Source organism: Drosophila hydei, unplaced genomic scaffold (genome assembly GCF_003285905.1).
Source record: "Drosophila hydei strain 15085-1641.00,03,60 unplaced genomic scaffold, DhydRS2 tig00000243-arrow-arrow-pilon, whole genome shotgun sequence".
NCBI classification, from domain to species: Eukaryota; Metazoa; Arthropoda; class Insecta; order Diptera; family Drosophilidae; genus Drosophila; species Drosophila hydei.
Window position 1 is genome coordinate 339,297 of NW_022045693.1, and position 27,429 is coordinate 366,725.

At 41.5% G+C, this 27,429-nt stretch overlaps 1 protein-coding gene across 2 annotated transcripts; it reads left to right on the forward strand.

Annotated features, from left to right (window-relative positions):
* Nucleotides 1-1,771: 1,771 nt before the first annotated feature.
* Nucleotides 1,772-26,870, forward strand: LOC111596895 (breast cancer anti-estrogen resistance protein 1). Of its 2 annotated transcripts, XM_023311344.2 has the most exons (4): nt 1,772-2,430; nt 14,446-14,589; nt 17,129-17,404; nt 24,773-26,870. In XM_023311344.2, exons 1-4 carry the CDS (start codon nt 2,317-2,319, stop codon nt 26,630-26,632), a joined length of 2,394 nt encoding a protein of 797 aa, XP_023167112.2. In that variant the 5' UTR covers nt 1,772-2,316; the 3' UTR covers nt 26,633-26,870. The 2 variants fall into 2 exon arrangements, with proteins under 2 accessions (XP_023167112.2, XP_023167114.2); XM_023311346.2 differs by lacking the exons at nt 1,772-2,430; nt 14,446-14,589; nt 17,129-17,404 and adding an exon at nt 24,201-24,222.
* Nucleotides 26,871-27,429: the final 559 nt, after the last annotated feature.

Consider the following 27,429-nt stretch of genomic DNA (forward strand, 5'->3'; position numbering starts at 1 on the left):
GTGGTCAGCTGGCACCCTTTGCCACCCTAATGCAACCAATAACTTAGCTTGACCCTTCTCTAACAAGCTAACAACAATTTTGCCGACTAATTCCCTGGAATGCGGGCGGGTCAGCATTTAATTGTTATTTGAAAACGGCATGGAAATGAAAAGCAAATGACATGGAAAAGTGAGCATGGAGACAGCCAGAGGCTGAGCGTGACTGGGACAAAAGGACAACATGCTGTTATTGTTGCCGAAACAGACAATGCCACAAATGGTAATGGCCTTACAGCAGGATAATGCGCATACCACAGAAGAGAGTAGAGAGAGAGAGAGAGAGAGACAGACAGTGTCAAATTAGAGTGTCCGAAATACCTGGCTGCCCACGCAACGGAAATAACTTGGTTAACAAACCAGCTAACGATTGCGATAAGAACTTGACCTGGCTAATAAAGTTAATTGATAGAAAGCCAGCTCAACTGCACAACGGCTGCTACAAATCAAATCAAATCAAATGAAATGAAATTCAATCAAATTCAAGCTGAAAGCGACTATAAAAACTCAACGAGTGTCAAGCGCTGCGGGTCTGGTTCAAGCGATCCTAACTCTTAGCTCAACTCAACTCGACTCGACTCCAGTCAACTCTCTTTGGGTGTCAGTTTGAGTGACGTGGGCGTGGCACTTGGCATGCAAATCATGTCAAATGTCACTTTCAACTGCACAGTTGCAACCGCAGCAGCTGCAGCCGCACCTCAGAGCGCGCTTCTCAATCTGGTTCTGTTGTGTGCTGCTTTTCTGAATGGGAATGGAAACTCAGAACAACTCGTGAAACGAGTTGCCTGTCGACCTGACCTTCAGCACAGAGCGAGCTTACCCTTTGGTAATCGTATGCACAGCTCTCACATGTAGGGGAGTCAGCAGAGTTATCCCAGTGTCATTGTTTGGCTCTGGTGCAGGCGACAGAACTTCACGCCCCCCGACGACACGGACACGAGTCGAGCAGGCGAAAGACACGAATTGAATTGTTCCACTCGATTTGTTTGGACAGCTGCAGGCGCTACTGTAGCCATAGCCGCCCCCTGTCCCAAGTCTCGTTCTTTTTGGGTATCATCTTTTGCTCATAAACTGTCTGCATTCGATATGGCGAACATAATAAAAGATAATATAATATGAAGCGTATTCACTTACAATAGATAGCGGAGTGGAATTTAATGGGTTTGTAGCTCATGTAACCAAGAAATATTTCAGATGGGGCACTGAACTGATAGAAACGGTATGAAGTTACTCCCAAATGGACACATAGAGTTATAGACGTTGCTAGAGTTACAACAAATTCCACTTAATTGTTCCAATTTGATCAAACAAGGGTATTCAACTATGCGAAATAGTAGTAAGCCAGCTACTACCATTTCACTATACAGAAATACATATGAAATAGTAGTGAAAAGTACGAACACGAAAACCACCAAACGAATTGGCTTCGCATGCAATCGGCTTTCGTGAGCGACGTACGCATATATGAGCCGAACGCTACCCGAAGTTGTGCTGTTTGAGAGAGACCCACCACGAGAGCATAAAGAAATAATTGTGCACATATACGCTAGTTGTATGCACTCACATTTCATTGGTGTGCATTAGTGGCTGATATTTTTCAGAGAGTGAAGTTTGTTTGTGCTATGAGCAGCAAACCGCTTCGGCAAGTCCATGTGGTTTTCGTAAGGGTATTGGTGGTAAACGGCAACCGGCCGAACGCACGCTGAACCGCTAGTCAGTATCTTTTGCTGCTTGCTATTGAGTGGAACGTGTTGAGCGTTTGACGCAGAGCTGAATTTCGTCGTTGCTATCGGTGTGAAGTTGTATTTTCTTGCGGGCGATTAGAAACGCTAGCAAGTCGCGACAATAAGAAAGCAGCGATAAAAATCGCTTAAAATCGGCAAAAATAATTCGTTGTTTTTATTGTTGTTGCTGTTGCGTTTGCGGTTGTAGTTGGGGCATCTTTTGTTTAAAAAGCTTCGCGAATTGATTATTATTAGCGATTCGTTCGGCGCATTTCGTGTGGCCCCCGTGCAAAACTTGAATTTTAAAGCTGATTCCGCAAAAAAGAAGAAAAACTCAAAGTCAAAACAAAAACGCAAGCCCCCGTCCCAAAAAAGTTAAAAACATATGCTGATCCGAGCATTGTGCTGAGATACAGATACAAGTGAAGTGCACAAGAGTTGAGATACTTGAACTATATTGTCCTGGATTAAATATATATTAGAGTATCTCTACTGATTGAAACATGAAATCAACCTGCAATTGAATCCTTCGCAGCAGTTTACGATCGCATACAAAATGCTGGACAAACAAAGCACCATCTCGATGTCTGGCTCCTGCTGCAGCTCGAATGCAACCAATGCGGACCTGGACTACGATGTGCCCGTCTCACGGCGCATTCACATTAAATCGGTTAGTAGCCATAGCTCATAAACTATCTGACTTTATGTACGGCTATCTATCTATGCGATGCACAGGCGCCGATAAAGCCATTGACAACTCATTACCAGCCGAAAGCTGTCTCGGATCGGTCATGGCAATAGACGTATAGACATAGCCATAGCCATAGCCATGGCCATAGCCATGGTCATAGCCATTGGCATAGCCATTTCCATTCCCATTCCCATTCCCATTCCCATTCGTATCGTTGCTGCATCTTCTGCTTCTTCTTCTTCTGCTTGCTGTTGTGACAGCCGTGTTAAACGGCGTTTCGTGTCTGCGCCCAGGAAATTGTAACGGATCTGCTTGGCTATCTCTCAAAAAGAAGAGGAAAAACACTTGAATTGGACGCGTTTTTAGCTAGGCAGCTGCCACTTGCCACTTGCCACTTGCCACTTGCCACTTGCCACATGGCACTAGTTGCCGCAGTTTCCGCAATTTTGCATTGGTTATCACCTTCGCCTAAGCGTTTGATGTGCCAGTTATATTTATTGCCCAAGTGCGATATCTCAGCTTCGTGCTCTAAACAGCTGCTCAGGCCGTCATGCTTAAAAAAAAAATATATATATATATATATGTATATGTATATATATAAACTGAAGAAAACAATAAATTCATCAGTGCCTCCGAGTGGTTCCCTGCTATCACACGCTTTGGCTGTGATTAGATAAGATTTCTGAGGAATTTTGAACGTGGCAAAAATGTAGCCAACAGGAGTGCAGGAAGCGGGATCTTAAATAGCAATAAAAGTATACAGATTGATAAGAATTATATGATTTAAAAAAGAAAGAAACAATTAAATAGCAAAAAATAATAAAAGGTAAAAGTCAAAACAATAAAAAATATCTTAAAAAATACAACAAAAATACATTTTTATGAAAAACTCGCTTGTAGCAAAAAAAGTTTAATATCTTGAAATTAAGCAGGAATTATAGAGCTCATTATTCGTAAAGCTCTCCGTTCATATAATTCTTAGTAATTTTCCAAAATTTGTTTAGCTGATTTATTATGCCTAAATGCAGTGAAACGGTGATTGCTTAATAAACTTCTTGATTAGTTGATAATGTAGCTCTAATTGTTACTGGAGGAGTATATAGAGTTCTTTGGAAGCAGCCCTCGCGATTTAACTGGCATTAACCTTGAAGCTATAGCAATCGTTTATCGTTGTTAACAAACAACTGGAGCTGTTAAACAAATTTGGTTTGTTTGCACAAGTTGAATGCTAAAATGGAAATAAATTAGTTTGCACCTGAGCACGAGCTGGCCAGGTGAGAGCTGGAGGCAAGTGCAGCAGCTAATTAGATGAGACAGGCTCTAGGCAAACACTCGCTGACATTAAGTACGCCATAATTAAAGGGTATTCAGTGCAGGTGCATCCATCATTGCCGGCACAGGTGAGAGTAAAACGAATGTGCTCCAAATGCCAGTCTCTGGAGCGAAAGCCGGTTATGCCTTGGAGCGAGGGGCGTGACTAGAGCTTAGATTTCAAAATGCAAACAGCGGAAAAGATTGAAGATGACCAGCAGGAGAGACGAGACGCAGCAGCGGCTCTATTAGCATGCCCTTGACTGTGCGCAATTAATGAAGAACTGAAGAACTGAAGCACTGAAACTTGGCCCAGCCGCACAGCTGTCCGTCTGCAATTAAAGCACAAATCAGTTATTAATAGAAGTTGTTTCTGGTTCTTTGATTGCCTTTGATTGAAAAGGCGCAGAGCTATAAATATAAATCGGCCCGACGCATGCATCCTGCAGCCAGGACCACGCACGTCGCGGCTCCGACGCACCTGACTGTGCAGCTGAGGTTCGCCTGCCATCGGATTCAAATTGAAGGTCAACGTTTAGGCATGACCCTCCGATAAGACCCTGATTAACTTATCGCCAACACAGGCACACACACACAGACATGAAATCTAATCGTCGCCCAAAGCCAGATATGTGTGTCTCCTCCAATATTAATTACGAGCGAGTCGAAAGTCCTATCGATATTTATACCTCCTGTGGGACTGGCTGTCCTTCAGCCTACCCCAGTTTGATTAAGTGGCGCCCCATGGCTACGCTCCCTCTCACACTCTTCGGTTATTGGGCACTTATTTTTTAGTGCCAAGTGCCTGAAAATTGATTAGAATTAATGTGCGGCGCGTTTCCAATTTGGAAAATTAAGAAAAACCACAAAAAGAAAAGAGAAAGAAATCGAACCTTGTCGCACACTCGCAATTGAAATTGATTGAACGCGCCGCGCTGAAAGCTGTGCCATGCCTTGAGCTATACAGTTATTGATCTATATATATATTGATATATATGTGTATGTGTGTGTGCGTGTGTGTGTGCTTGCCAGTTGCTGTTAAGGCAATTCACAGCTACGCTGCGATTTGTTTTGTCGCTATCGACGTGGGACCGAGCTGTTAAATCATTCTTTCAGCGCTCCCTTTCATTAGGTACACAACTGTCGAGCGAGAAAATAGTTAGCAAGTGAGCGATAGTTGACAGCATGCGACTAACAGATACCCTGCTTTCTTAGTTGAGCCTGGGAACGTCGCTCTATATAGACAACGAAAGTAGTGGACTTTAGCTCATATAAAATGTAAATGAATCATCGATATTTATCGAAATTAAAATATATTTAATAATATATCGATTAAATTATATTTAAAACAAATTAACAATGCAAACTTAAATAAAATCGATTTTTATAATATTTATTTAATAGTCTATTCAACATATAGAGTTTCGATACATAATTATCGATTGCTTATAAATGCTAAGCAAGTGCATGCCTTCTTCTAGCCGTCACATCAGATCAGTCAAACTATTTCTAGGGTATTTAAAAATACTTGAAACCACTTTGCAGTCCATGCATTAATAATTGCCATAGTTAAAGTTCGTGTAAATTAACTTTAAGTGAACTTTTATGATTGTATAATGGTAAAGTAAGGCGAATAAGTGTTGCAATAGCTCGGATTGCAGTTGATTGCATTGTGAATAGCTGTAATAGGAGTAGATAAAGTCAAGAAGTTAAGAGAGCTCGTTTAGAGTATGCTTAAGATCGTTGACTTGCTGAACTCAGTCAAATAACTCTCTAGAGTCGGCTCTTAGCATATGCACATAGGTCTTGCTCTACTAAATTTAATACTCAACTTTTTCGTCATATCAAACGACTCAAGGCGGACAGCTCTATGAACAACACTCCGTTTGGCAACACTGCACAGGTATTATACAACACTGGGTAAAGCTTAAAGCATTTGAAACAAATTTTACTGCGAATGCTCATTGAGAAACTGTGCAGAAACTGTGAGGTGCGATAATGAGGCAAATACCTGCATACATAGACACCTGTTGGCTTGAGTTGGCCTTTGGCTGGCTTTCTCGCGCCGTCGACGTCGTCGTCGTCGTCGTTTTGGCAGAGACAAATGCGCCTGCTGATAAGACGTTTGTGATAAGTCGTGGGGCAGACACTGCACAGCATGGGCTTGGCCCCTTTATGAGCATTTTACACGTTTTGCTGCATGTTAACATTGCCAACAACAACAACAACAACAACAACTAACTACATACAACAACAGCAAATTTCAAGCACGCAAACTTCAGTTGCTGATGTTTTGGTTTGTCTATATCTTTGGCTTATCAGCGGCTTAGCGCGTTTGCGCCCTGAACCCTTCGAGCAGTGTAAAGCGAGCACAATGCCTTTCTTGCAGTGTATGCAACAGGCTGAGGAAGCCATGACTTACTCTATAATGAGCACACTCTGTAGACGAGTCGATCTAGCTGTGCCTCTCTCCACTCTTTGCTCATCTTATGTCAAGCTTATCGATAACATTTGCACTTTGCAATCAGTGATAATATTCAAGTATACAGAGTCAGGGTATCTCTTAGTCGTCTACTGCCGTTTAGAGTACTTTAACTTGTTTTGTATCTGTGCAGTTTTGTCTGTCGATCTTGTAGTTGTTGTTGTTGCATGCGTGCGGCATTTGTGATCAACTTGTTTTGACATATATCATGTCACGTTCAGGATAACATGGACAGACTCAATACAGCAGCAGCAGCAGCAGCAGCAGCTGACTCAGCTGTTAAATCAAATGTAAATTGTATGTAAAGCATATATACACAATGTCTGTCATACTAATTAGCCAACACCTACAGCTGCCACGCCCCACAGCTCACACAGTCGACATTGAGCAAGTGAAAAGGGGCACACACACATATATTTATATATTTCAATATACATTACGTAACTTAGCATTGCAAAGCTCAGATATTGTTATATTTTTGAGCAATTGCAAATTGGCAACGCGCGATAAGGTGCACCACATTTGCTGTTTGGCCAGCACCGGAAATGTGCCGTGGAATGACAAAATGCTAGCAACGAGTTCTATACTGCATAGAACAAGCTCTGCTGATAGATAAGTTAGCCAAACAGTTGTGGCCAGGGCTGGCCGGGCAGCGATGTGCAGTCAATTTGCACGCCTTGGGGCCACCTTAATGGGCGCCCATTTTCATTAAAGCGGCAGCGGCTACTACACTGCACAGCACAGCACAGCACAGCACGCAGACCCAGGCAGTGAGTCAGAGCTGCTCCTCAGCATAGGCAGCGACTCTGGGAGGTTCGTAATTATGGCAACAGACAACTGACTGCTGAGCAGTTAAAATGTGAATCTTGCTTACAGCATACTAAATTACTCAAGTGCACTGAGAGAAAATGAGGAGGCAGTTGAGTTTAGATGCTGAGAGATGCAATGAGCAGTTGTTTAAGATTACAAAGGCTGACTGCTCAACATATCAAATATGCTTTCATTGATTGAGTTATTCATATATAATGTAAAGTATTCTTATCTTATCTTATATGGTAATCAATTGGTGTTTCTTCAAGTGTAGTGAGAGACAGAGAGAGCGAGATCGACATAGAGTTTCCTATTTTCACTTCGAGTACTCCATTCAATAGCTTAACTCTATTTTCACACAGTTTCATGTCTGAGCCTGCTTCAACGACCCTTTTGCGTGGGCCTGCGAACACATAAGCCCTGGTATAAGCCGTTTGTAATACATCACAAAACTTCTAACGAACGAAAAGTTACTCTCGTAGACCAGGTTCAAGGTGCGTTTGCTTCAGTTCGTAGAGACACGAAAAAACTGGTTGACAGCGCTTCAACTTGATGCCTAAAGCATGAGTCACAGACACATCCGGGGTATTCCACTCATGACGTAGCCAGACAGCGCAAGAGCTGCTCAAGATTGCTTTGTTAAAATATAAGACGCCGAATCGAAAGATACAGTTAAGCCTCATCTAAGACTTCTTCTCTTAATGTATTCAAAGTGCTGCCCAAGATGGCTTTTTAATTTATATGTTTTCTATACCCTAAGCCCGTTGGGGTATATCATTTGCAACAGATACAAGAAGCCGTTGTATATAGAGTGTATAGAGATGCGTAATCAGGTGAAACGATCTAGTTCTGTGCGTCTGTTTGTCTATGTGATCTAGTTCATTTGGCAGTCTCAAAGAGCTGAAGATATGAGAGCTTAGACTTTGATGCTTCACATAATCGATAGGATTTTATATGAAATCGATTAAAATCGATCACAGACTTTAGTTATTTGAGCACGTTTCAACAGCTAGAGTTACCATATTTGGAATATAGATTCCCTAAAGTATACGTAGATATAAGGTCCTCCATTTTTCAGATACATTCAGCATTCCCATCGATATGTGGCTTCAGGGTATATCAAAGTCAGGCACTGCCAGCTTTTCTCCCTGTGTTTTTTACTTGTTTTGAAATTCCTATGCCATTCGCTTTGTGGCACTTTGCAACACTAAATGTTTTGATATTTCTTTGGCTGCGACATTTATGATTCCCTTGCTGATTATGTGTTTTTCTTCTATTGTTGTTGTTGTCAAATGGTCGTTCATGTTTCTTTATCAAATGATTGATCTTTTGTTTATTGGCTTTCAAAAAGTTTTATGGCGGTTCTGTTTTTAGCTAAAAGCCGGAATGCAATAGACTCCCAAATAAAAAATTCAATTTCTTACGCTTTTAAATTGAGTTTTTGCAGTTGATTCATGAGCGGAAAAAAACGAACTTTTCTTCTTCTTCTTCTTACTGTGTCGCTGTTGTTGTTGTGGGAAGTAATTTAGCAACGCCTTTGTATGTTTCTCTTGAAATTTTAGCGAAGGTCAACAATACCTGAGGTGAAGTCGGTTATTTGTTATTAAATATAACAGCAAACAGTGAATTAGCAACGGGGGATTATCGTCGCCATTGTGACTCACTTTTGTGTAGATGCCAACAAATTCACAATCAAAATAAAATTAAATATGTTAAATATAGAAGCTGCCCTTAGAATAGTTAATCATGCCATTTCATAGGAAGTTCGATGGCATTTCTGCTCCACGAGGGCTTTCAGATAAAAATTTACTATTCGTAGGAAATGGCTCAGAGGAATTCAAGCTCATGAAACTGGCTTGACAGCTAAGCTAAAACTATAATTAAATGTGATTGGAAATTGAAACAAAAGTGATCAATTTAGGGCTTAAGAGCAGCAGGCAAAAGTCGTAGTCGTAGTCGTAGCGTGCACAGAAGTCAGTTGCATTCAGTTCATCAATCATTGATCTACAATCAGTTATTTAGTAAGTTAGACGATCATTCAGAGAATTAGTCAGTCCGGCTGGCAGTCAACTAGAGTTGGTTAATGCACGGCTCAGCCAGTGTAGGTTAGTCTGCTCTTCAATCAGAGGCAGTCAGTCATTCAATCAGCAAGTTAGTTCGTCGATTGGTCAGGCAGTCAGTCAGCAGATCAGAAATGTCTGAAGTTAGTCAAGAAATCAGTTGGTTAGTCAGTCAATCAATCATAACTCAGTCGGTCAATCAGTCAATAAGTCAGTCTATCTTTTCAAGAAGACTATCAAGTAATCACTCAATCAGTTACTTGAACCACCGGTACTCAATCATTTCGTAAGTCAATCCAGACTCTTCCATCAGTCAATCAATCAAGCAGAGAGCAAGATTTTGCAAAAAATATGAATAGTTTAGGAGAAAGCCTAATAGAAGTATAGATAAAGGTACTTTGCTTATTACTTTTACCAAAATTAAACAAATTTCTTTTAAAATTGTATTGCATTACAATATTTCTCTCAGTGTAGTCGATTTACTCCCAGTTAAAGCGCAACTGAGCTAAGACTTTATTAAACTAAATCAAAGATTTTTGTTGATTAATTCAATTGAGCTCGCAGCGCGAGAGGGTCAACAATGCGGCTACATTCCTGGGACATGGCCTGTGCCACGCCTCCAGCCCCTGCCCTCGCCCCTTGTGGATTACGCTCGAGTCACATCCATTAAAGTTGATTTACAGTTAAATGGCTCGACAGACACTTGCAGTTATTCCATTGCTCATTGTTCATTGAGGTTGACATGTAGCCAGAGGCGGCTGGCGGTCGGCGGTTGGCCGTCGACGCCATGGGCGTGGCATATCGGAAACAGAGTATCTGTTGCACTTTCATTGACTCGCTCGCCGACGACGACTCAGTGAAGCGTTCAACGTGCATCTTAGACGATTGCCTGAGTTGATTGTGGGAGTTGGCTTCGAGCAGTTGTCAACGCATTTTAACATCAACTTTAACAGTTGGTTAAACTCTGACGTGCTAGTGCGAGTGTGGAACGTGTTTTGGCTCAGTTGGCCTGCTTTCAGGTCTTTTATTGTCACATTTTTTGCACACGACTTGACGAAATGTGCCGAAAAGGCTAAAGCTGTCAAGACGCAAAACATTTTGTTTATTTTTGCACTCAACAACAACAACAGCAACAGCAACAGCAACAGCTACAATAAAACCAGTTCAACTCAACATATGGCGTTTTTTATACTGCGCAGACAAGTGGACTGAGAAAATGAACAAAAGTATACATAAATAAATTCCTAGATATATATATATATATAACTCAAATATTTGCTGTACTCCAATTTGCAGTTCTCTTTGAAATGATAGCTACCCCTTTTCATGCGCTTCTAGAGGGTATTATCACACATAGAAGATGTCTTCGGAACATCTTCCCAACATCTTTGTAACTTCAGTCATTATAATCAGGTTCAGCTGTGAGCTAGTTCAATCTTCAAATATATCTAGAGTGCTTAAGCAGATGTCTCTCATATATATCTCGCAGAATAAATATTTTCTTCGGCTTGCCAAAAGACAATAATTTTATTCCATTTTCGCTTGTCGAGCTATTGCCACAGACCTTAAGCAGGTTAAATTGCCGAGGTTTATTTAATCAGACCTTACACTTAGTCAATGCCAATGTCCAAAGGTTGTCAGAAACCCAAAAAAAAGCAAAACAAACAAAAAGAAAAAACCTAAAAATGACGCAGAAAATAAACAGAAAATTGATTTCTGTTAATTAAGCTAAATGTTTCGAGAAAGCAAAATAGTGATAAATATTTATATACATATAGATTTATAGAGCTGTATATATATATATATGTATATAACACATATAGGCATGCACTGTAAAGAACTCCTGCGAAATTGTTTTAATTAAAAGCCAAGGTAAAGAAAAAGACAAAACTTTATCAGTCACGCAATGACAGAAGCCTCAAAAATAAACATATATGTGACTAAATATATATATATATATATGACTAAATATATAAGCATTATCAGTTATTTTTTGGCTAGAGGTTATCAGTAGCTATAACTAAATCATTCTGCTTCACGAGGTGAGAGAAAGAGACGTATGCAATACCCTAACATGGGGCGTGGCAAGATTTAGAGCTAAAGTTCCAAAAATTTAGCAGTTAAACTTTGTTTTGAACGAGTATTATGCAGTCATTGGCGCCCGATTGGAACACTCTTATTTGCTTGTTTTATTTGCTTTGGCTTAATGCGGTTAATGGGCTCCTCTTCAAGTCAAAGATTGTCATTGTTGAGGACTCAGCTTGAAGCTCATCAGAAGTTGAGTAAATTTTGACAAAGTTGTTGCCATTTTTGTGTCTCTCTTTCATTGTTTTATTTTATTTTTTATGTTTTTTCCTTTACACAAATTTTTGTTGCGAATTTTAAGTGCTCATTAAGACGCTGTCGCCGGCGGCTTCTGTTGTTTGATTTATTTTCTTGATCTTTCGTTTTTGTCTATGTGAATTTAGTTATTTATGGTCTGTGGCAAATCAGCTAGCTAAGGTCATGCACTGCCCGCTCTCCAGAGGAGTGTAAAGAGGAATAAGACAACAGATCGTATACTTAATAAAATGTGTCGGACTTTCTACAAAGGCCCCGCCCCACCCCCTCCTTAAAAACAATATTGACTGTCTCTGGCTTTATGGCCCACATGGTGAATAACCTTTGAAGTCAGCCAAGCTCAAAAATTGTGCTCAACAAAAAAAGTATATAAAGATTTTTGTTGTTTGCATTGTTTTCTTATGGCCCAAAAAAAAATGAAAATAAAAATAAAAAGAAAAAAAATCTGCGTACATGAGAGTTATGTGGAACTGGAACTTTGTCTTAAAGCTCTTATGCTCAGTGAAGTTGTTGTTGTTGTGGTCGCTTACGTGCCGTTTTAAAAACAATAAATCGATGGAGCTCTTTCACTTTGAAGGAAAAACAAACACAACATGGCCGAAAGGCACAAATTACGTTTATTCAATATATTTTTATATACATTTTGGCAGATTTATAGCAGCATTTTGCATACATAAGTTATAAAAACAATTTATAAGACTTTGAGTATACGAAAGCTCTATCGAAAGTCGTATACAACATTTGAAATGACATTTCTTAAAGCTTTCTAATTCCATAGTATAGCTTATTACATCTAGTTCCAATTTTCTTGGTTCTATTGTGGTACGCGCTAAACAAACCAATTAAAGTCGCCGCAGACAAACAAAAATATATCGATATTTGATATTTGTTTGCGTACAACAACAACAACAATCACTTAAACCACATACCAAACGCCCAACTATAAATATTTGCCCATACAATTAGCGCTGTGTTAAAATTAAGCATTCGAAGAAGAAAGCAAAGCAAACTGCCAGAAAAAATGGAAGCCCGCAGCCCTGGCAGCTGCTAGAGATACGCCATCTCGCTCGTACACACTTATCAATTCATCGATTACGTTTGTCGCAGGCAAATTAACAAATATTTCTTGAGCTCGCTGCTTTTGTTGTTGTTGTTGCTGTTGGTGTTTGCGGCTTGACTGTTTGAACAACGCGATGCTCAAGTGTTAGTTGGACTGCCCTGTGCTTCGTGCACATGAACTTCAAGTGAGCTCATTTTCTTTTTGACATTTTGAACGGTTTCAGCTTTCCAAATTGAAAAGTAGAATATACAAAATGCGCATTGCCCTAACCCAAGTAGTTGTTGAAACGGGTTCCGCACTCACACCAAAACCCGAGTTGAAAGTTCAACGGCGATTCATCGCGCGATATTGTAATCGCTGTCGTTTTGTATACGTTCCTCTGTGTGTCTGTATGTGTGTATATGTGTGTTTCTATGCGATATCCGCAGCTCATATTAAATGAGCCAGGAGCCGAGGGTTAAATGAAGCGAATGAGGGGGACACAACAAGAGACGATATAAGAGAGCGAGAGAGCGGGGGGCAACAAGTTGTACTAGTGCAGTTAACGGCAACGGCTTGTCGGCTTGGGTTTGAGCTCTGGAAATGTTCGCTTTGGATTTTTGTTCGATGCGGTGGCGAAATTAAAAGCAGCACGCTTAACCCGCGACCGACACACACACACACATGCATACTTAGATAGATATCTGTGTTCATTCATTGAAGAAACCTTTGGCCAAACACACACAAAGGTACAATGCACAGTCGTGCGCATTGCTTTAGAGACGCTTTTTATAGAAATTAATAAAGGCAAGGCTTAAGTGCGTTTGGCTGGAATGTAACTGTTTAACAATGGAACAAACGTTTAACCGTTATTAAGAGTGTCTCTGGCAACAGCAGAGAGTGCAGTAATGGGCGCACTACACTGAGCGAAAAGAGCAGGCAATTAAGTTTGAATTTCATTTAAAAGCTCAAAACTATTTACTGGTAATGCGAAAATGATATATTAATAAGTTCTAAGATCTTATATATGGACAATTTGGTTAGAAAATATAATAATAAGAGATATAATTGCAAACTAAAGTATAAACTCAATAAAGGACTCCCTCTTTCATAAGATATGTTATTAAAAATGTCAAAATTTTTCTCTCAGTGTAGCAATGCAATCATACCTCTGCATACCTCTAACATTCACATATAATTTCTCCAAGTGTAGCTATGCAATCATTAGAACAAATTTCCGTTCATATCTAATAACATATATTAATCATAATCATAGCCGATCTCTGGCCATATCTCAAGTGTTAAGAAACTGAATTACTCAAATAGGCCGCAAGCATTTTTAGCAAATTTCAAAAGGCGTGTGTTTCTGCATTGATTGCCCGAGCTGTTGGCCGTGTGTGCTCTGACCTGAAATACCAGGTAAACTAATGAAGCGCATGGCCTGAGCTAAAACAGAGGAACAACAACAACAAGAACTCGCTTTGTTTCAGTTTTGCCCGAAAAATTCGTTTTGCAGTTTGTGCAATTTTTTTGTTTTTCTTGTTTTTTTTTTAATTTATGTTTTGGAACAGAAACAGCAAAAATAAGAGAAATAAGAGCTAAAATATGTTACCTGTAGAAACCGCAGACGAGTTCTTATGAATGATGTTTTGGTTTAGTTTGGATTTTTGTTGGAGGCAAAAGTCAATGTCGGGGTCGGTCAGCGACTGGTCCAAGTTTCACGTCTTTGAAATTCCATTGAAATTGGGCCTGATTCTTGTTCTGCTGCCGCCTCTGCTGCGGCCTCTTCTCGCTCTTGTTGCGGCTTCTTAGAAGTCTTGCCTTGCATGCAGTTCATTGTGATCATTATATAGTAGGTATACAAATTTCTTTATTCTGATAAGGCCTACAGCAATCGAGAAACGGATTTTAATTGTTACCTTTTTCTGTTCTTTTGCCTGATTTATTTGCAGAAACTTTATGCCAAGGCCATTTATGATAATGTTGCGGATATGTACGACGAGCTGTCCTTCAAGAAAGGCGACATCCTTACAGTCATCGAGCAGGACACCGAAGGCATCGAGGGCTGGTGGCTATGCTCGCTGCGCAACAGACAGGTGAGTTGGGCTGGAAAGAGAATGAAAGAAATGCTTTTTAGATCAGGTTCCATATTTTTACGCTGCATTGGGTAAATCGTTCGTATGAAAGTTTTCTCAGTGTGGATCAAAGTTTTGAATTTTGAGATTCCAAGCAGCAAGCAAAACTCTTCGTCTTTTCTCGCTGTGTAGTTTACTTCAAATCTTTCAGCTTTAGCTCGAGATTCCTCGTTTACTTTTAATCCAAAATTTCCTTAGCTCAAAGCAACTTTATTTGAATTCCAAACAGCAAGTAAACTTATTTGTTTTTTCTCCCAGTGCAGCTTCAAAGCCTTCAGCGCTACCTCGAGATTTCTCGTTTTCCTTCCCTCCAAGTGCAGCTTCATTAATGTCTAGAGGGCAACGCCTTTTGCGAGTTGTCTTAGCCAAGGTATTCACTTGAGTTTTTTGTCTTCGCTTCAGCTTCTTTGGCCCTGCTAATTGCCAAAAAGGCAGCCATGCCACGCCCCTTTGTGCTGTGCATTCATAATTAAACAATCGGCCCGAGCCAGCATTCATTTGGCATAGCATTTTGGTAATAAAATTTGCATTTATAATTTAATTTGGAAAATGTTTCAACAGAACATGGAGAGTTCCATCATTTCTCCGCCCACAAACATGATCAGCCTCATCAGCATCATTTCCGGGGGCACGTGGCAGACACCCGCCTCGCTGCATGCGGGATATAAATTTACAGTTTTGCCACTTTAATAATGTCCACATTAATCCCCATAGCGATTGCCACACTGTACAACATAATTTGGACATGCTGCAGGCCCACCAGTTGGGGGAGGGCAGAGTAAATGGGTCGACGTTGTTAGTTTGATTGTATACAAAGTGGAACGAAATGTTAACTTTGGAATAATTGAGCTAAATGCGGAACTCGTTCTGAATATGAAATAAGTTTTCAGACTGAAATTTAATGCACTTTTTATATGATTTATTCAAGCATTGACAATAATTATTATAATTAATTTCAGAGAGAGAAACTCTCCATTTGCTGTCCGTCAAGCTCTGTTTTTCTAATTTGCTTAACTCTATTTGAGGTACCTCAACAGCTAAACTCTTTAGTCTCTAATCTATAGGAATGTGTGATAGTTGTACTTGAGTTTTATTCCATTTCTCTAAACTCATTCAAGACTTTCATTCCAGGCTGGCTTTGAGCACCTTTTGATGACAAATTTGCCTTGTTATAGTATCTACACTATATAGCTTAGAGACCACTACGACATCCTAGATATCCTCTACTTATCTGTCATGCTCCCATATCTATCCCATATCATAATCCCATATCTCTCTCTCTCTCTCTAATGAACTGCGCTGCTCCGGCAACTGCTTCGACTCTCCACTCTGTGCCCCATTATAAAGCTCACATAATATCTGATCTCTTTATGTTCACATGCTCAGTGTGTGTGGGGGCAACCTTGAAGTCTTGCGCTTTGATTAGACCAAACACCAACTAATCAACAGCTACAACTAACACAACAACAACAGCAAATAGAAACACTCCCATTGGCCAAATTAAAAACTGATTAAAGCCTGAAAACATTTTTGCACGTCGCTTGGAAAATTGCAGCGAACGAAAAGTTATTTTATTGCTGTTGTTGTTGTTGTTGTCGTTAATTAACAACTCAATTGGGCTGTGGCTGAGCACAACAACACTCATGAATACACTCATGAATGCACTCAAGCTGCTGTCGACTGGTGTCAAAACACGTATCAAAATGGAAATCAAAGGCGCCAAGCACAGGCAAAAGATACAAAGATACATGGCTGCAGTTACATAGATACATAGATACATAGATACAGCTATATAGGCGCTCGATGTCGGCCAATTGCCGTTAATTAAAAAGTAGCCGCACTTTTTAATGGAAACAATTAACCCAAAAACACAGCCAATTGAGCTCGAACAGCAACAAAAGCGTTTTTTATGCATAAATTTTAAAAATAAATAAAAAAAATGAAAATATTTTGAAAATTTATTTTTTTAACACTAGAAAAAAATTGTTTTGGCGCAAGTTTTTGCTGTCTGCAGCTAAAATTTAATTGAAATAAGTTGCAAACACATGTTGACAAGATCTGGGAACACTATATATATATATATATATATTGTATATATTATATATATATATATATATATATATTGTATATATCTGTCAAGAGTCTCTCACAGATGTCGAGCCAAATTGACAAAAAGAATTGCGTGAAAAAGAGTTGCGAGCTGAGTTTTAATGCCGCTTGACAGGCAATTAAAAAATAATTGCAATTTATTATAGATATATGATATTTATATATATATCAGTTATATATGGTATATATCTATATTTTATTTATTTGTCCAGAATGCACTCAGCATTTGAGTTAATTAAAAGGCAATCGAAATCAATTGGGTACAATGAGTGGCAGCCATGAATTTCATTTGATAGCCAAGTGCAGTGCAGCAGCTTGGAGTGTGCACGACTAGCAGATACCCTTCTCATTGGCAACGTATTTTCAATTGTTTTATTTCTGCCTTTTGCAGGGTCTGTGCCCCGGCAACCGTTTGCGCATCTTGAACTCTTACGACTCGGGCTGCTTTTCGCCCTCGCCGGCCAGTTCGCCGATTCCATCGCTGGCGGCCAGCACAGCGACCTTAAACAGTTCCATCTGCTCGGCGGAGATCTATGAGAATGGCTCGATGCTGAATGCCAGTGCAGCAGCCGCGGACACGCAATCCACAGGCTCCAACACCAACTCAACCTCATCGAGTGGCCAGGGCCGAGGAGGACGCAGATCATGGCACGTCTCCCCAAATAAGGTAGGTTTCCTCCACATATATATACTCTATTGAAGCTTGTCAGTAAGTCATAATATACTTGGTCTCTGATGTCATGAGCTATATATATTCTTAGCCAGTCGAGTTGATAAACCCACATTCAGCTGAAATCGGAACCATAAGCAAGTTACAGCTTGAGTTGGAATTAAATCTGACTCTAGACTTTAACAATATATATAGTTGCCATACCTAAATAGCTCTCTTGATATATGACAAAGTTTTTCTCATATACTCGCTCGTGAAACGAAGAGAGTATATTGACTTACTGCAATGTCTGCCTTACGAAAGACTTGAGAGGTTGCGAACATTGAGTCGTTGGTACTTATAGGAGTTATCTAGTATAAGAGTAATGCTATCTGATGTAATACCAAATATACTGGAAACTTAAGATATATACTCGTGCAGAGCAGCCTCGTGTCAGCGCCAAAAGTTTCCCTCTTGAGATTTGACAACAATTATTTAAATGTTTTGCAAACTCAAAAGTGAATTATTTAGTCTTAGTTATTTTCTTTAAAATATCCTTAGCACTTACTTCATATAAGCAAAGTTGGCTAAGAAAATTCTTTAAAAATTGTTACTTTTTCTGACTAAACTCGGAATGAACCGAACTTTTCTAGACTGAGAAGTTTCTTTGAGCAATGATCAGTTAAGAACTAGATCTTCTTGATCTCTGGACTTGCTGGAGCCATCAATCAGTCATATCTCTGTGAGGGTATTCAGCCTCTTTTATATATCTCGCAGCTTTATTGTTTTCTTTTTGAATTGTTGTAATTTTTTAATTTAACGCTTCGTCTGCGCTGCCTTGACGCAAGTCCGCGAGAGGCGCCCCTTGAGGCGGCTCCTAATTGATTTGATTTCATTTCGTTTTCGTTTTTGTTTTCGTTTTTAATTTAAATTTTTGCATTTTGCAACGTCTGGCTTATTTATTTTTGGCTACTGAACATTTTGTTGCTGTTGCTGTTGTTGTTGTTGTTGTTTGTGTGTGAATTATGATATCCGTCTGGAAAGTGAAAGAAAGTAATTTCTCGGACTACGCCGGTTTTCCATCACTGCGGCCGGCCATCGTTCACTCTCTGCACGTCAATTGCGTGTCGTAATTGTGCAATTAATAGGACCCAACTGCCGAGGAGGAGCAGGAGGCGGCGTCGAACTGGACAAGGCTGATGCACTGCATCGACAGCATCTCAGCCAGCTGGACTGCGTGTGTGCCTGTCCAACGGGTTTCCGCTCTTTGAGTTTTCTTTTTCAATTCGTCTCGTAATTTGCCAATTTGTCAGCTGGACATGCGTTTTATTTGCATTGCAGTTGCCTTGCTTCCTTCAGCCTCTTCTGTATCTAGTCTCCCTCTCTACCTCTCTCTCTATGATTTGACCAAATCGATGGCCATAATTAAAGGAAACGAATAATTTGCACTTGGCCAGACAGCTGGGTATTAGTTGAAGAGCGGCCAGCTAATAAATGGCAGCTATAAGCAAATATAAAGCAATAACTGAGACAAAATTGCTTTTAACTGAAAGTTTAGTCTGATCTAGGCGAATTTGTAATACCCTAAAACTGAAATTTCTATGTGAATTATGAATCTTAAGCTGAAATAAGTGGCAATTTAAGTTGCCTTCGCTTCATCATACCAAACTGTGGAGCACTCTAAGTAAGACTTGGCTTAAAGCTGAGTTGGCATTGACTTCGCAGATTTTAAGTGAGTTTGATTATCAACTGAGGCATTAGCTGAGAATCTTTTGTACCTTCAGAGTTAAAATCTATGTGCCTAGATTCACATCTGGAACTGATTCTCTGAGATATATTTTGGCTTGCATGCGACCCATAACATAACGGTTCACAATTTGTTTAAGCTGTCCAGATATAAGCTACGTTTTATCATAAGCCCATCTCGGCTTCCAGTTGAATGCTAACTCTTAGCCATGCCAATATGCAAGACTCCTATCCAGGGCATTGGCTCTTAGCTTTCATAGCTCAGTGCCTCAGTGCAACAAGACCCATCTCACATCTCTGACAACTATTTGACCCACTCAACGGACAATTACCCAGCCATGGCAATTGTTTCGTTCAGGCCTTTCAATTTCATTTAGCAATCCGTGGCGCAGCACTCGCCACTCGCCCCTCGCCACTCCCCACGCCCACACTCTGCCCCTGGATTGCATAACATTGCATTCATAATTGTCCATTATCATTAGCACCACATGCAACGAATTCGTTCAGCTTTGAACTTTGCCATCTGCATTTTCGATATATACACATATATAGCTGTGTATATCTATCTGTGGGTTGGCTCTGTCTGGTTGGACTTTCGCTTTTCTTCGCACTTGGCGCAGCAAATCAAATAAAATAAAGTCCAAATTACAGAGTCGTAAACATTTCCTCGCATTATCGGCAGCTATCAATCTTGCATGCGCTCTCTCGCTCTCTCTCTCTCCCTCTCGCTCTCCCACTCTCTCTCATTCACTCTGCAGGCAAGTGAAACCATAAATTCAAATTCAAATAAACGCTGCGCCAGAGGAGTAAAGCCGTCCGCCCCCTCGCGCTGCTATCTACTTCAACTTGCACCGCCTTTTGATTTCTTGTCTGTCCGAGCTGCAACTGCAAATTGCAACCGATTCGTTGCCACCGGCTGTGGCAGATTGCGTTTGCCTGGGTGAAACCTTTCCTATGTAGAGACGAGACCTCGACATTTCCACACACCACTGGCCATAAAGCTAGGCGCGTCGGGGGACAGCTGGCCAGCTGGCCAGAAGAAGTGCCTCTCAAGTGGTAGCTGTAAAAAGAAACGAAAAACAACTGAGAAAGCTCTAGTCGGGAGTGTGCGACTAGAAGATACCCTGAACACGAATTAATGGCAACGTGCAAGTCTCTGGGGAGAGGTATGGATACCTCCGAAATATGCTTCCAGCTTTTGATGGTACGCCAACTAGCTGGACTCAGCTCGTCGTTCTGATCCCTCTCGCACAGCCAATATACCCTGGCAGCGCACTCGCGATGGGTACAGGGCATATAAAAACCAAATTAAATGCCGCTTTTGTTGATTTGACGTGTCTGCAGTTGGGTTTTATTGATTCGGCCACAAGAAAAATCACACGCTAAAAACGAACTTCGAATCGAAAAAAAAACCACTTGAAAGCGTCAAAAAGTTTACGCACTGCAGTTGAGAATTGTCAGAGAGGCAAGTGGAGTGCCAGAGCAGCTACACTTAAGGTGGCCAACAAAAGGCTTGACTAGGCCAACAGGTGTAAACGAATCGAGCCAAATACACTAATCTGAAGTGCCGTCGACTCGAGTCACTGTGTGCATGAGCCACATCAAGTGCATATCAGCTGCATTCCCAAAAAAAAACAAAACAAAACAAAAAACAAAAACTAACTTAATTGAGAACGGAAATGTCTTTGAACATTGTTGCGCAACTGTTGGGCAGCAGCCACAAGCCATAAGCTGCAAGCTGCAAGCTGCAAGCTGCAAGCTGCAAGTGTCTGCCTGCCACACAAACCCAAATCCCACACAGTCCACAACGAATCCAAATTCAGGCAGACTCAGATAAGCTGTCCAAATGTTCCATAAACGAATCTTGAATACCCTTGACAAGCCAATTAAGAGAAGAGAGAAGAGAGAACAGAGAAGGTGGAGGAAACAAGAGAGAAGATAGAATAAAGAAGTTAGATGATATAAGAGAAAGAATAGTAGATGGAAGATAGATGATAGTGGATAGAAGATCGAGTAGATTAAAGATAATAGATTGAAGATTGAAGATTGAAGAATGAAGATTGAAGATTGAAGATGGAATATTAAAGTTTGAAAATTGAATACAGAATATAGAACATATATGAAACAAGAGACAAGATAGAAGATGAAAGTCCGAGGATAGAAGACAGAGTGCAGAAGATAGCAGATTGATGATTGAATATAGAAGATAGCAAATAGCAAACAGCAAATTGAAGATGGAAGATAAAAGATTGAAGGTCCTTTGACAGTCTCTACAAACAATGCTAAGTAGTGCATATTGGGCTTTTGCTACACTCGCTAACTAAATGCATAAATACTTAAGTGTTTATTGTTGGCCTGGCCAAATCAGAGACAAAGTTGTAGTTGGCTGGCTGGCGCGCGCGCTCTCTCTCTCTCTCCCCACCGTTAGGCTGGCTCCAAAAACTGTGTGACAATTTCAAGTTCCTTGAGCCCACATAAGTCTGAGCAGGCAGCCAAGCAGCCAGGCGGTCACGCACTGGCCATAAAACTGCGTCCAGCTCTGTGAGTGCAACGAGCCATCAAGATTTATGGCAATGTGGTCGAGTCTCTGGCTCTGGCTCTGGCGCTGGCTCTGGCTCGGTCTGTGGCTCTAACTCCAAAAAGAGTTTTCGAGTTTTGTGTGAGGAAAACATGTCATTTTTATTTCAATGACCAAAAATGGCAACAAAATGCCAGCCAGAAGCAAATGCGGCAACAATAACTCTTTATTGTTGTTGTTGTTGTTTTGTAGCATCTTTGGTTCTGTCGAGATTTGTGCATGACCAAAGTCAGAGCAGAAAGCAGAGGTTTGGCCATATGAGAAGACGTTGTCGAAGAATGCGGATTCTCTATGGCTTTTGCTTATATTGTGAAATCGCTTACGATATCAACAATATATATATCTTTATATATATGACAAGGTCACAAGTGCCAATCTCTGGCATTAACGGGACACGACCTAATGAGCTCGCTCGCTGATCTGCACACTTCAATATAAATAGCCATTAATTAAGCGAGGCGAGGCAAGGCAAGGCAAGGCCCACTTGAAAGACTTGCGTCCAAGTGGCTCAACATGACGCCACAAAATGAAGAAATTTCCAAAAGAGGAGAGAGCAGTGCGCCGCAGCCTGCGGGCATCTCTGAAGCAGGCCCCACTGCTCCGCCCTGCAGCTCAAGATTTGGCTTAACAACAATTTGCTTTTGGAATTGAGTTTTGTACGTGAGAAAATGTTGAAATTTTGTTTGTCAAAGAGCTGGCCCTGCCCAGGTGTGTGCAGGTGTGAGCGGCAGCATTGAAATGCATCAAATGAGCTGCAGAGATACAAATCTTTAGCAGCTACCGTACAGAATTTCAACAGGGCCATCAATAAAAACCAAAACCATAGAACGAATGTTGTGACAGCTACAAAAGATTTCAGATTTTCCGAATAAAAAAAACACTATCAAAACATACTACAAGAACGACAAGAATTGAAAGAAATCTCGCCGCGATCGTGCTCTGAATTTTAACTTTCAACTATCAAAATCCCATTAAAAAACAAGTAGAAGTGCTCTAGTCGGGAGTGCCCGACTAGGAGATACCCGCACCCTGTGATGACCTGGCATTTCAAGCATTCAAATCAGCTCAAGATATGAATATTTGCCAAGGCACATACGTGTTTGGTAACTTTGGGAAGGAAGAGTGATCGAGCTACACAAAATCTGGATATTCATCCTAGGAATTTTCCCGGGAGTTGATAACAAATGATAAACTCTTAATGCCTATGGCAGTTGGGATTATACATATTCATATTCATAAAGAAGACGCAGCTGTTCGCCCTTATCATCCCCATCAATTTTATGTTATATGGGCTTGGCCACGCCTCCTCCCTGCTACATAATATTTCACAAGCCCAATATACCCCGAATTCGCATTTTCATTTGGTTCAGGGTATAAAAACAATGGCCGAAAGCAAAGCAGCAAATTGCCAATTTTAGATTAAATTGCAGCGCCCCCTGGCGGTCATCTAGGTCGTTCCAAAAAGTGCCCCAAATGTGTCATAAACATATAGATTTCTAGATCCATCAACGTAGAACAAAAGTAGGCTAAAACGAACAACAAAACGGTAAACGGGAAAAGTCAGCATGAAAATTGCGTTGCAAAAACAGCACGAAAAGTAACGTGAAAATTGGGCTCCTTTAAGTCAGGCCGCGCCTCCCTGCTGTTTTGTGTGCCATTTCAGAACTAGTTCAGGCCAAACCCAACGAAATAGAAAGAATAGTTCTTTTGTTAGCTTCGACTAACGGCTGACTGAACTGGGTCCGGTTGCAGTCCTCAGAGTTCAAAGACAGCCAGCGCTGATTTCGCTGATAAGAGCTCATTGTGTGTGTGCGTGGCAGCTGCAATAAGGATCGCCTCTCACACGTATATCCTTTGGCGAATTGTTGACTCGTGTTACGCGTCAACTGACACTTCACGCACAAAGGCTCGGGGCAAGGTTAACCAACTGCCGGCTGAAGTGGACCTCAGGTAGCCTAGGGGTTCGCTTGTTAACGGTTTACCTAATTCCCAATCGATTCAATGCGCTGCCTCCGCTGCTTAACCGTGGGCGTGGCGCGGCGTGATGCGTGTCTCATTATGCAGGGTAGCTGCAATTGATGAATTCGGCATATGCTGTAATAAATTATTGCATCAATCGAACATATGGACGGAGGACACAAACCCCTGTCCTAAAGAGTCCACATAGCTTATAGTATATAGTATATACCCTCTATTTACTCTCGGGTTCATTTCGTTTTACCTTGACAGTGAATGGCATTGAACTGCAACGTCAGCGGCAGCAGCAGCTGGGATATATTTGAACCCTGTATTTGCTTATGCGTTTCTCTGCGCCTGCGCGTAATTATTTCCCTGTATTTTTACTCAGTTGCATTTTCACATGCGAATTCGTTTCACAGTCGTCTTCTGGCCATTGAGCAGTGAAGTTTTTCTTAGTTTTCCGCTTATTGTCTATTAATTGGCATTAATTGTTAACAAAATGTGATAATTGTCTTTGGACTTCCAGCAGCAGCAGCAGTGCAGGACAGGACAGGTCAGGACAGCACAGGTGTGCCATCTCAAGTAAACTAATACGAACTTTTCATTCATAAAAGGGCACTGAAAAGCAGTTTACAATAATATTGTGAAAATCGATAAGTCAGTCGTACTCGTAGTCGTAGTAATGGGCGTGGATGGGGCGCGTGTGGGCAAGGCAGTCGTCTGGGGCATGTTTGACTCAGGCACAGTCATGGCCACAATCATAGGTACACCTTTATTTTGCTAAAATTTTATTGAATTTGTATATAAACTTTAAGAGGCTGTGAGGTTTCTATATAAAAATATAAATATTGTGTTTTTTTTTTTCAAGATAAAAAACCGCAAAAGTGATTAAATTGTATTTTAGAAATTATTTTAAGCCCCTATAAAGAGTTTATATATATTTATAAGGAAATGAAATATAAATATTAAGAATTGGAATTGGAATGAATCAAACGCCCCTCTTTTATATGGGTACCAAGCCTAAGCCAAATCATAAGCCAATCCCAGTTGAAACTCTATTTAAATCCACTCTAATCCATGCTCTTCTCTGCGCCTTTGTCCAGGTCATAACGCCACAGCGGCACGGGGATGAGTACATCTACAACTATTCGCCTGGTACAGTGTGTTTGGGAGCGTCGCGTTCACCGAATCCGAATCCGAGTCCACAGCAGATATACAGCAATCAGAGCATCTACCAGAATCTGGGCACGATGATGGGCAACGGCTCGATTGGCAATGGAAGTGAATTCGAGACCTATGATATACCCAAGCCAGCGACGCCTGTGCAATTCAATTACGATGGCGGTCGGGGAGTGGGCGTGCGCACGCCTACGACGGGCTCAGCTCTGGGCGCACGCTTCGATTCGTTGAAGAGTGTCGAGGAGGAGTCCTACGATGTGCCACGCCCTCTGCTCCCATTACAGCTACAGCAGCAGCAACAGCAGCTGCAAAATACATTAACGCCCAGCAGTTCGGCTTCCTCTTTGCTTACCAGCGACAGCTTGTCATTGAGCTTCTCCAGCTCGAATCGCAGCTCGCTGGCAAATATGCCCGACTACGATATACCGCGTCGTCATCCTCTGCCCGTGCGGCCACATCAACGCCCGCTCGCTTCCGCCAACCAAGCCAACTCTTTGCCGCCGCTGCAGGAGCAGGCGAGCAATGCCAACAATGCCAGCAATGCCAGCAATGCCAGCAATGGCAGCCATGTGAGCACAGTGAAAGAGTTGCCTCTGGAGCTGAACTCAGCGCTGGAAACGCTGGCCAAACTGCAATCGCAGACAACGATGGCCATCTCACGTCTGCTCGGCTTTGTGGTGCCGCATTGGCGCACGCCCGCCCAGCTGGAGAAGCACGCTATGGAACTGAAGCTGGCTGCACTGCGTCTGCGCACAGCTCTGCACGATTTGGCCGAGTTTTGTGAGGGCGCATTGGGTAATGCCCAGAGTTCTGAGGATCGCAATTTGGCTTTGAAGCTGAGACCCTTGGTGCGTGCGCTACGCGATGCCAACAAGTTGATACAGGACTCCTCGGACGCGCTGGACGAACAGGGTGGCTGGTCAGTGGAGCAGCTGGCGTGTAGCGATGATAAGCATGGCTGCCGGCCGCCAGATAGTCTGGATCAGTTGATTGCCTGCGCCCAGACGCTCACCGAGGATGTGCGCTCCACCACCAGCTTCATCCAGGGCAATGCCTCGCTGCTGTTCAAGCGACAGTTGCCCGCGGATCAGCAGCTCCACAGTCAGAATGGTGGGGAGAGCAGCATTGCCGGCGGCCGTGGCAGTGCCGCTTGGCTCGAGGATTATGACTATGTGGCCTTCGAGTCCAAGGATGCGGCGGCCAAGAAGAATCAAGCACTGAGAGATGTCATACCCGCTGGCATGAAAACTCAGTTCGATTGCGCTCTAAAGATAGCCGAGTCTACGGCCATGGGCAACACGCCAACGGTGCCGACCACGCCCACAGCTAGTGTGCCCCAGCCCAATAGGTCACCCGAGCTGACGGACAAGGATAAGAAGGTGGTGCGCTATTATGCTCAACAAATTTCCACGCACATGGGCAACCTTCTACGTGCCATCGACTCCTTTTTGGAGACCGTCGAGAAGAATCAACCGCCGAAGTATTTCATCGCCTATGGCAAATTTGTGGTGGTCAGCGCCCACAATCTGGTGACCATTGGAGACAATGTGCACCGTAACATCTCCAAGGAGGCGTTGAGAGAGAAAATTCTCCACTGCACCAATGCTTTGTCGGACGCATTGAAGACCTGCGTGCTGAAGTCGAAGAAGGCCGCGGCGCATTTCCCGAGTGGCAGTGCGGTTCAGGAAATGGTCGATTCGGTGGTGCACATCAATAATTTGGCACGTGAACTGAAAACCGTCATGCTGCAGGCCGTCAAACTGTCGGCGAGCGATGGATCCTAAAGAGGCGAGCCAGGCGACTAGGCGACTAGGCTTACAAAGTCTTCCAGGCTGCCAGCTGGCAAATGTTCCTTACGGCTTATCTGAATTGGCATATCCCAGCACGCATCGATACTCGATATATGATTTGCATTGTGATATTTTCAGAAAATGCACAGAGCTACCCATAGATCGTTGCCACGATCTCCCCATACATACAAATATATATATTATAGATGTATATATATATATACATCTGCATGCATACATATGTATATATAATTCGATCAATACATATTAAACTACGATTACGATTACGATTACGACTTAAGTTATATTTATTGTTAGTTATTATAGGACAGCATATAGGTTTTGTTTTTAGTTTAAGTCTCTGTAAATATCGATTCTAACTGTAGATTTTGTGTTTTTTGTACATTTCTATTTCAAGTGTTGTATCAGTGAAGCATTTCAACAGATAAATTTTGTGTACGTATATCGTAGGAATGGCTTTAACGCAATTAAGTAACTATAATCAATGATAAATGGCATACATGCATAAATACGTACATATATATATATATACATAGTCAAAATCTGTAAGATTTGCAATAAACATAATCGTTTGTGCAAGGCAATAGTCAGCAATATACAAGAACAATTACGCATTAGCCATACCAACTATTGTATTTAATATAAAGACTATAAAGTAATAATAATAAAAGTATACTATATATTAGCTCACTCGTCTTTATTAATTGAGAAACCACTTTGCTGCCTCATTCAAACTTAAACTTGACGGAAACGAGCCGTGCGATTGGTAT

What these genes read in the sequence shown, in the direction of transcription:
- LOC111596895 (XM_023311344.2), top strand. Translation starts at nt 2,317, where the DNA reads ATGCTGGACAAACAAAGCACCATCTCGATGTCTGGCTCCTGCTGCAGC. An exon ending in GGCGCATTCACATTAAATCG is followed by an intron (nt 2,431 to 14,445) that starts GTTAGTAGCCAT and finishes ATTTATTTGCAG; the next exon opens with AAACTTTATGCCAAGGCCAT. An exon ending in GGCACGTCTCCCCAAATAAG is followed by an intron (nt 17,405 to 24,772) that starts GTAGGTTTCCTC and finishes GCCTTTGTCCAG; the next exon opens with GTCATAACGCCACAGCGGCA.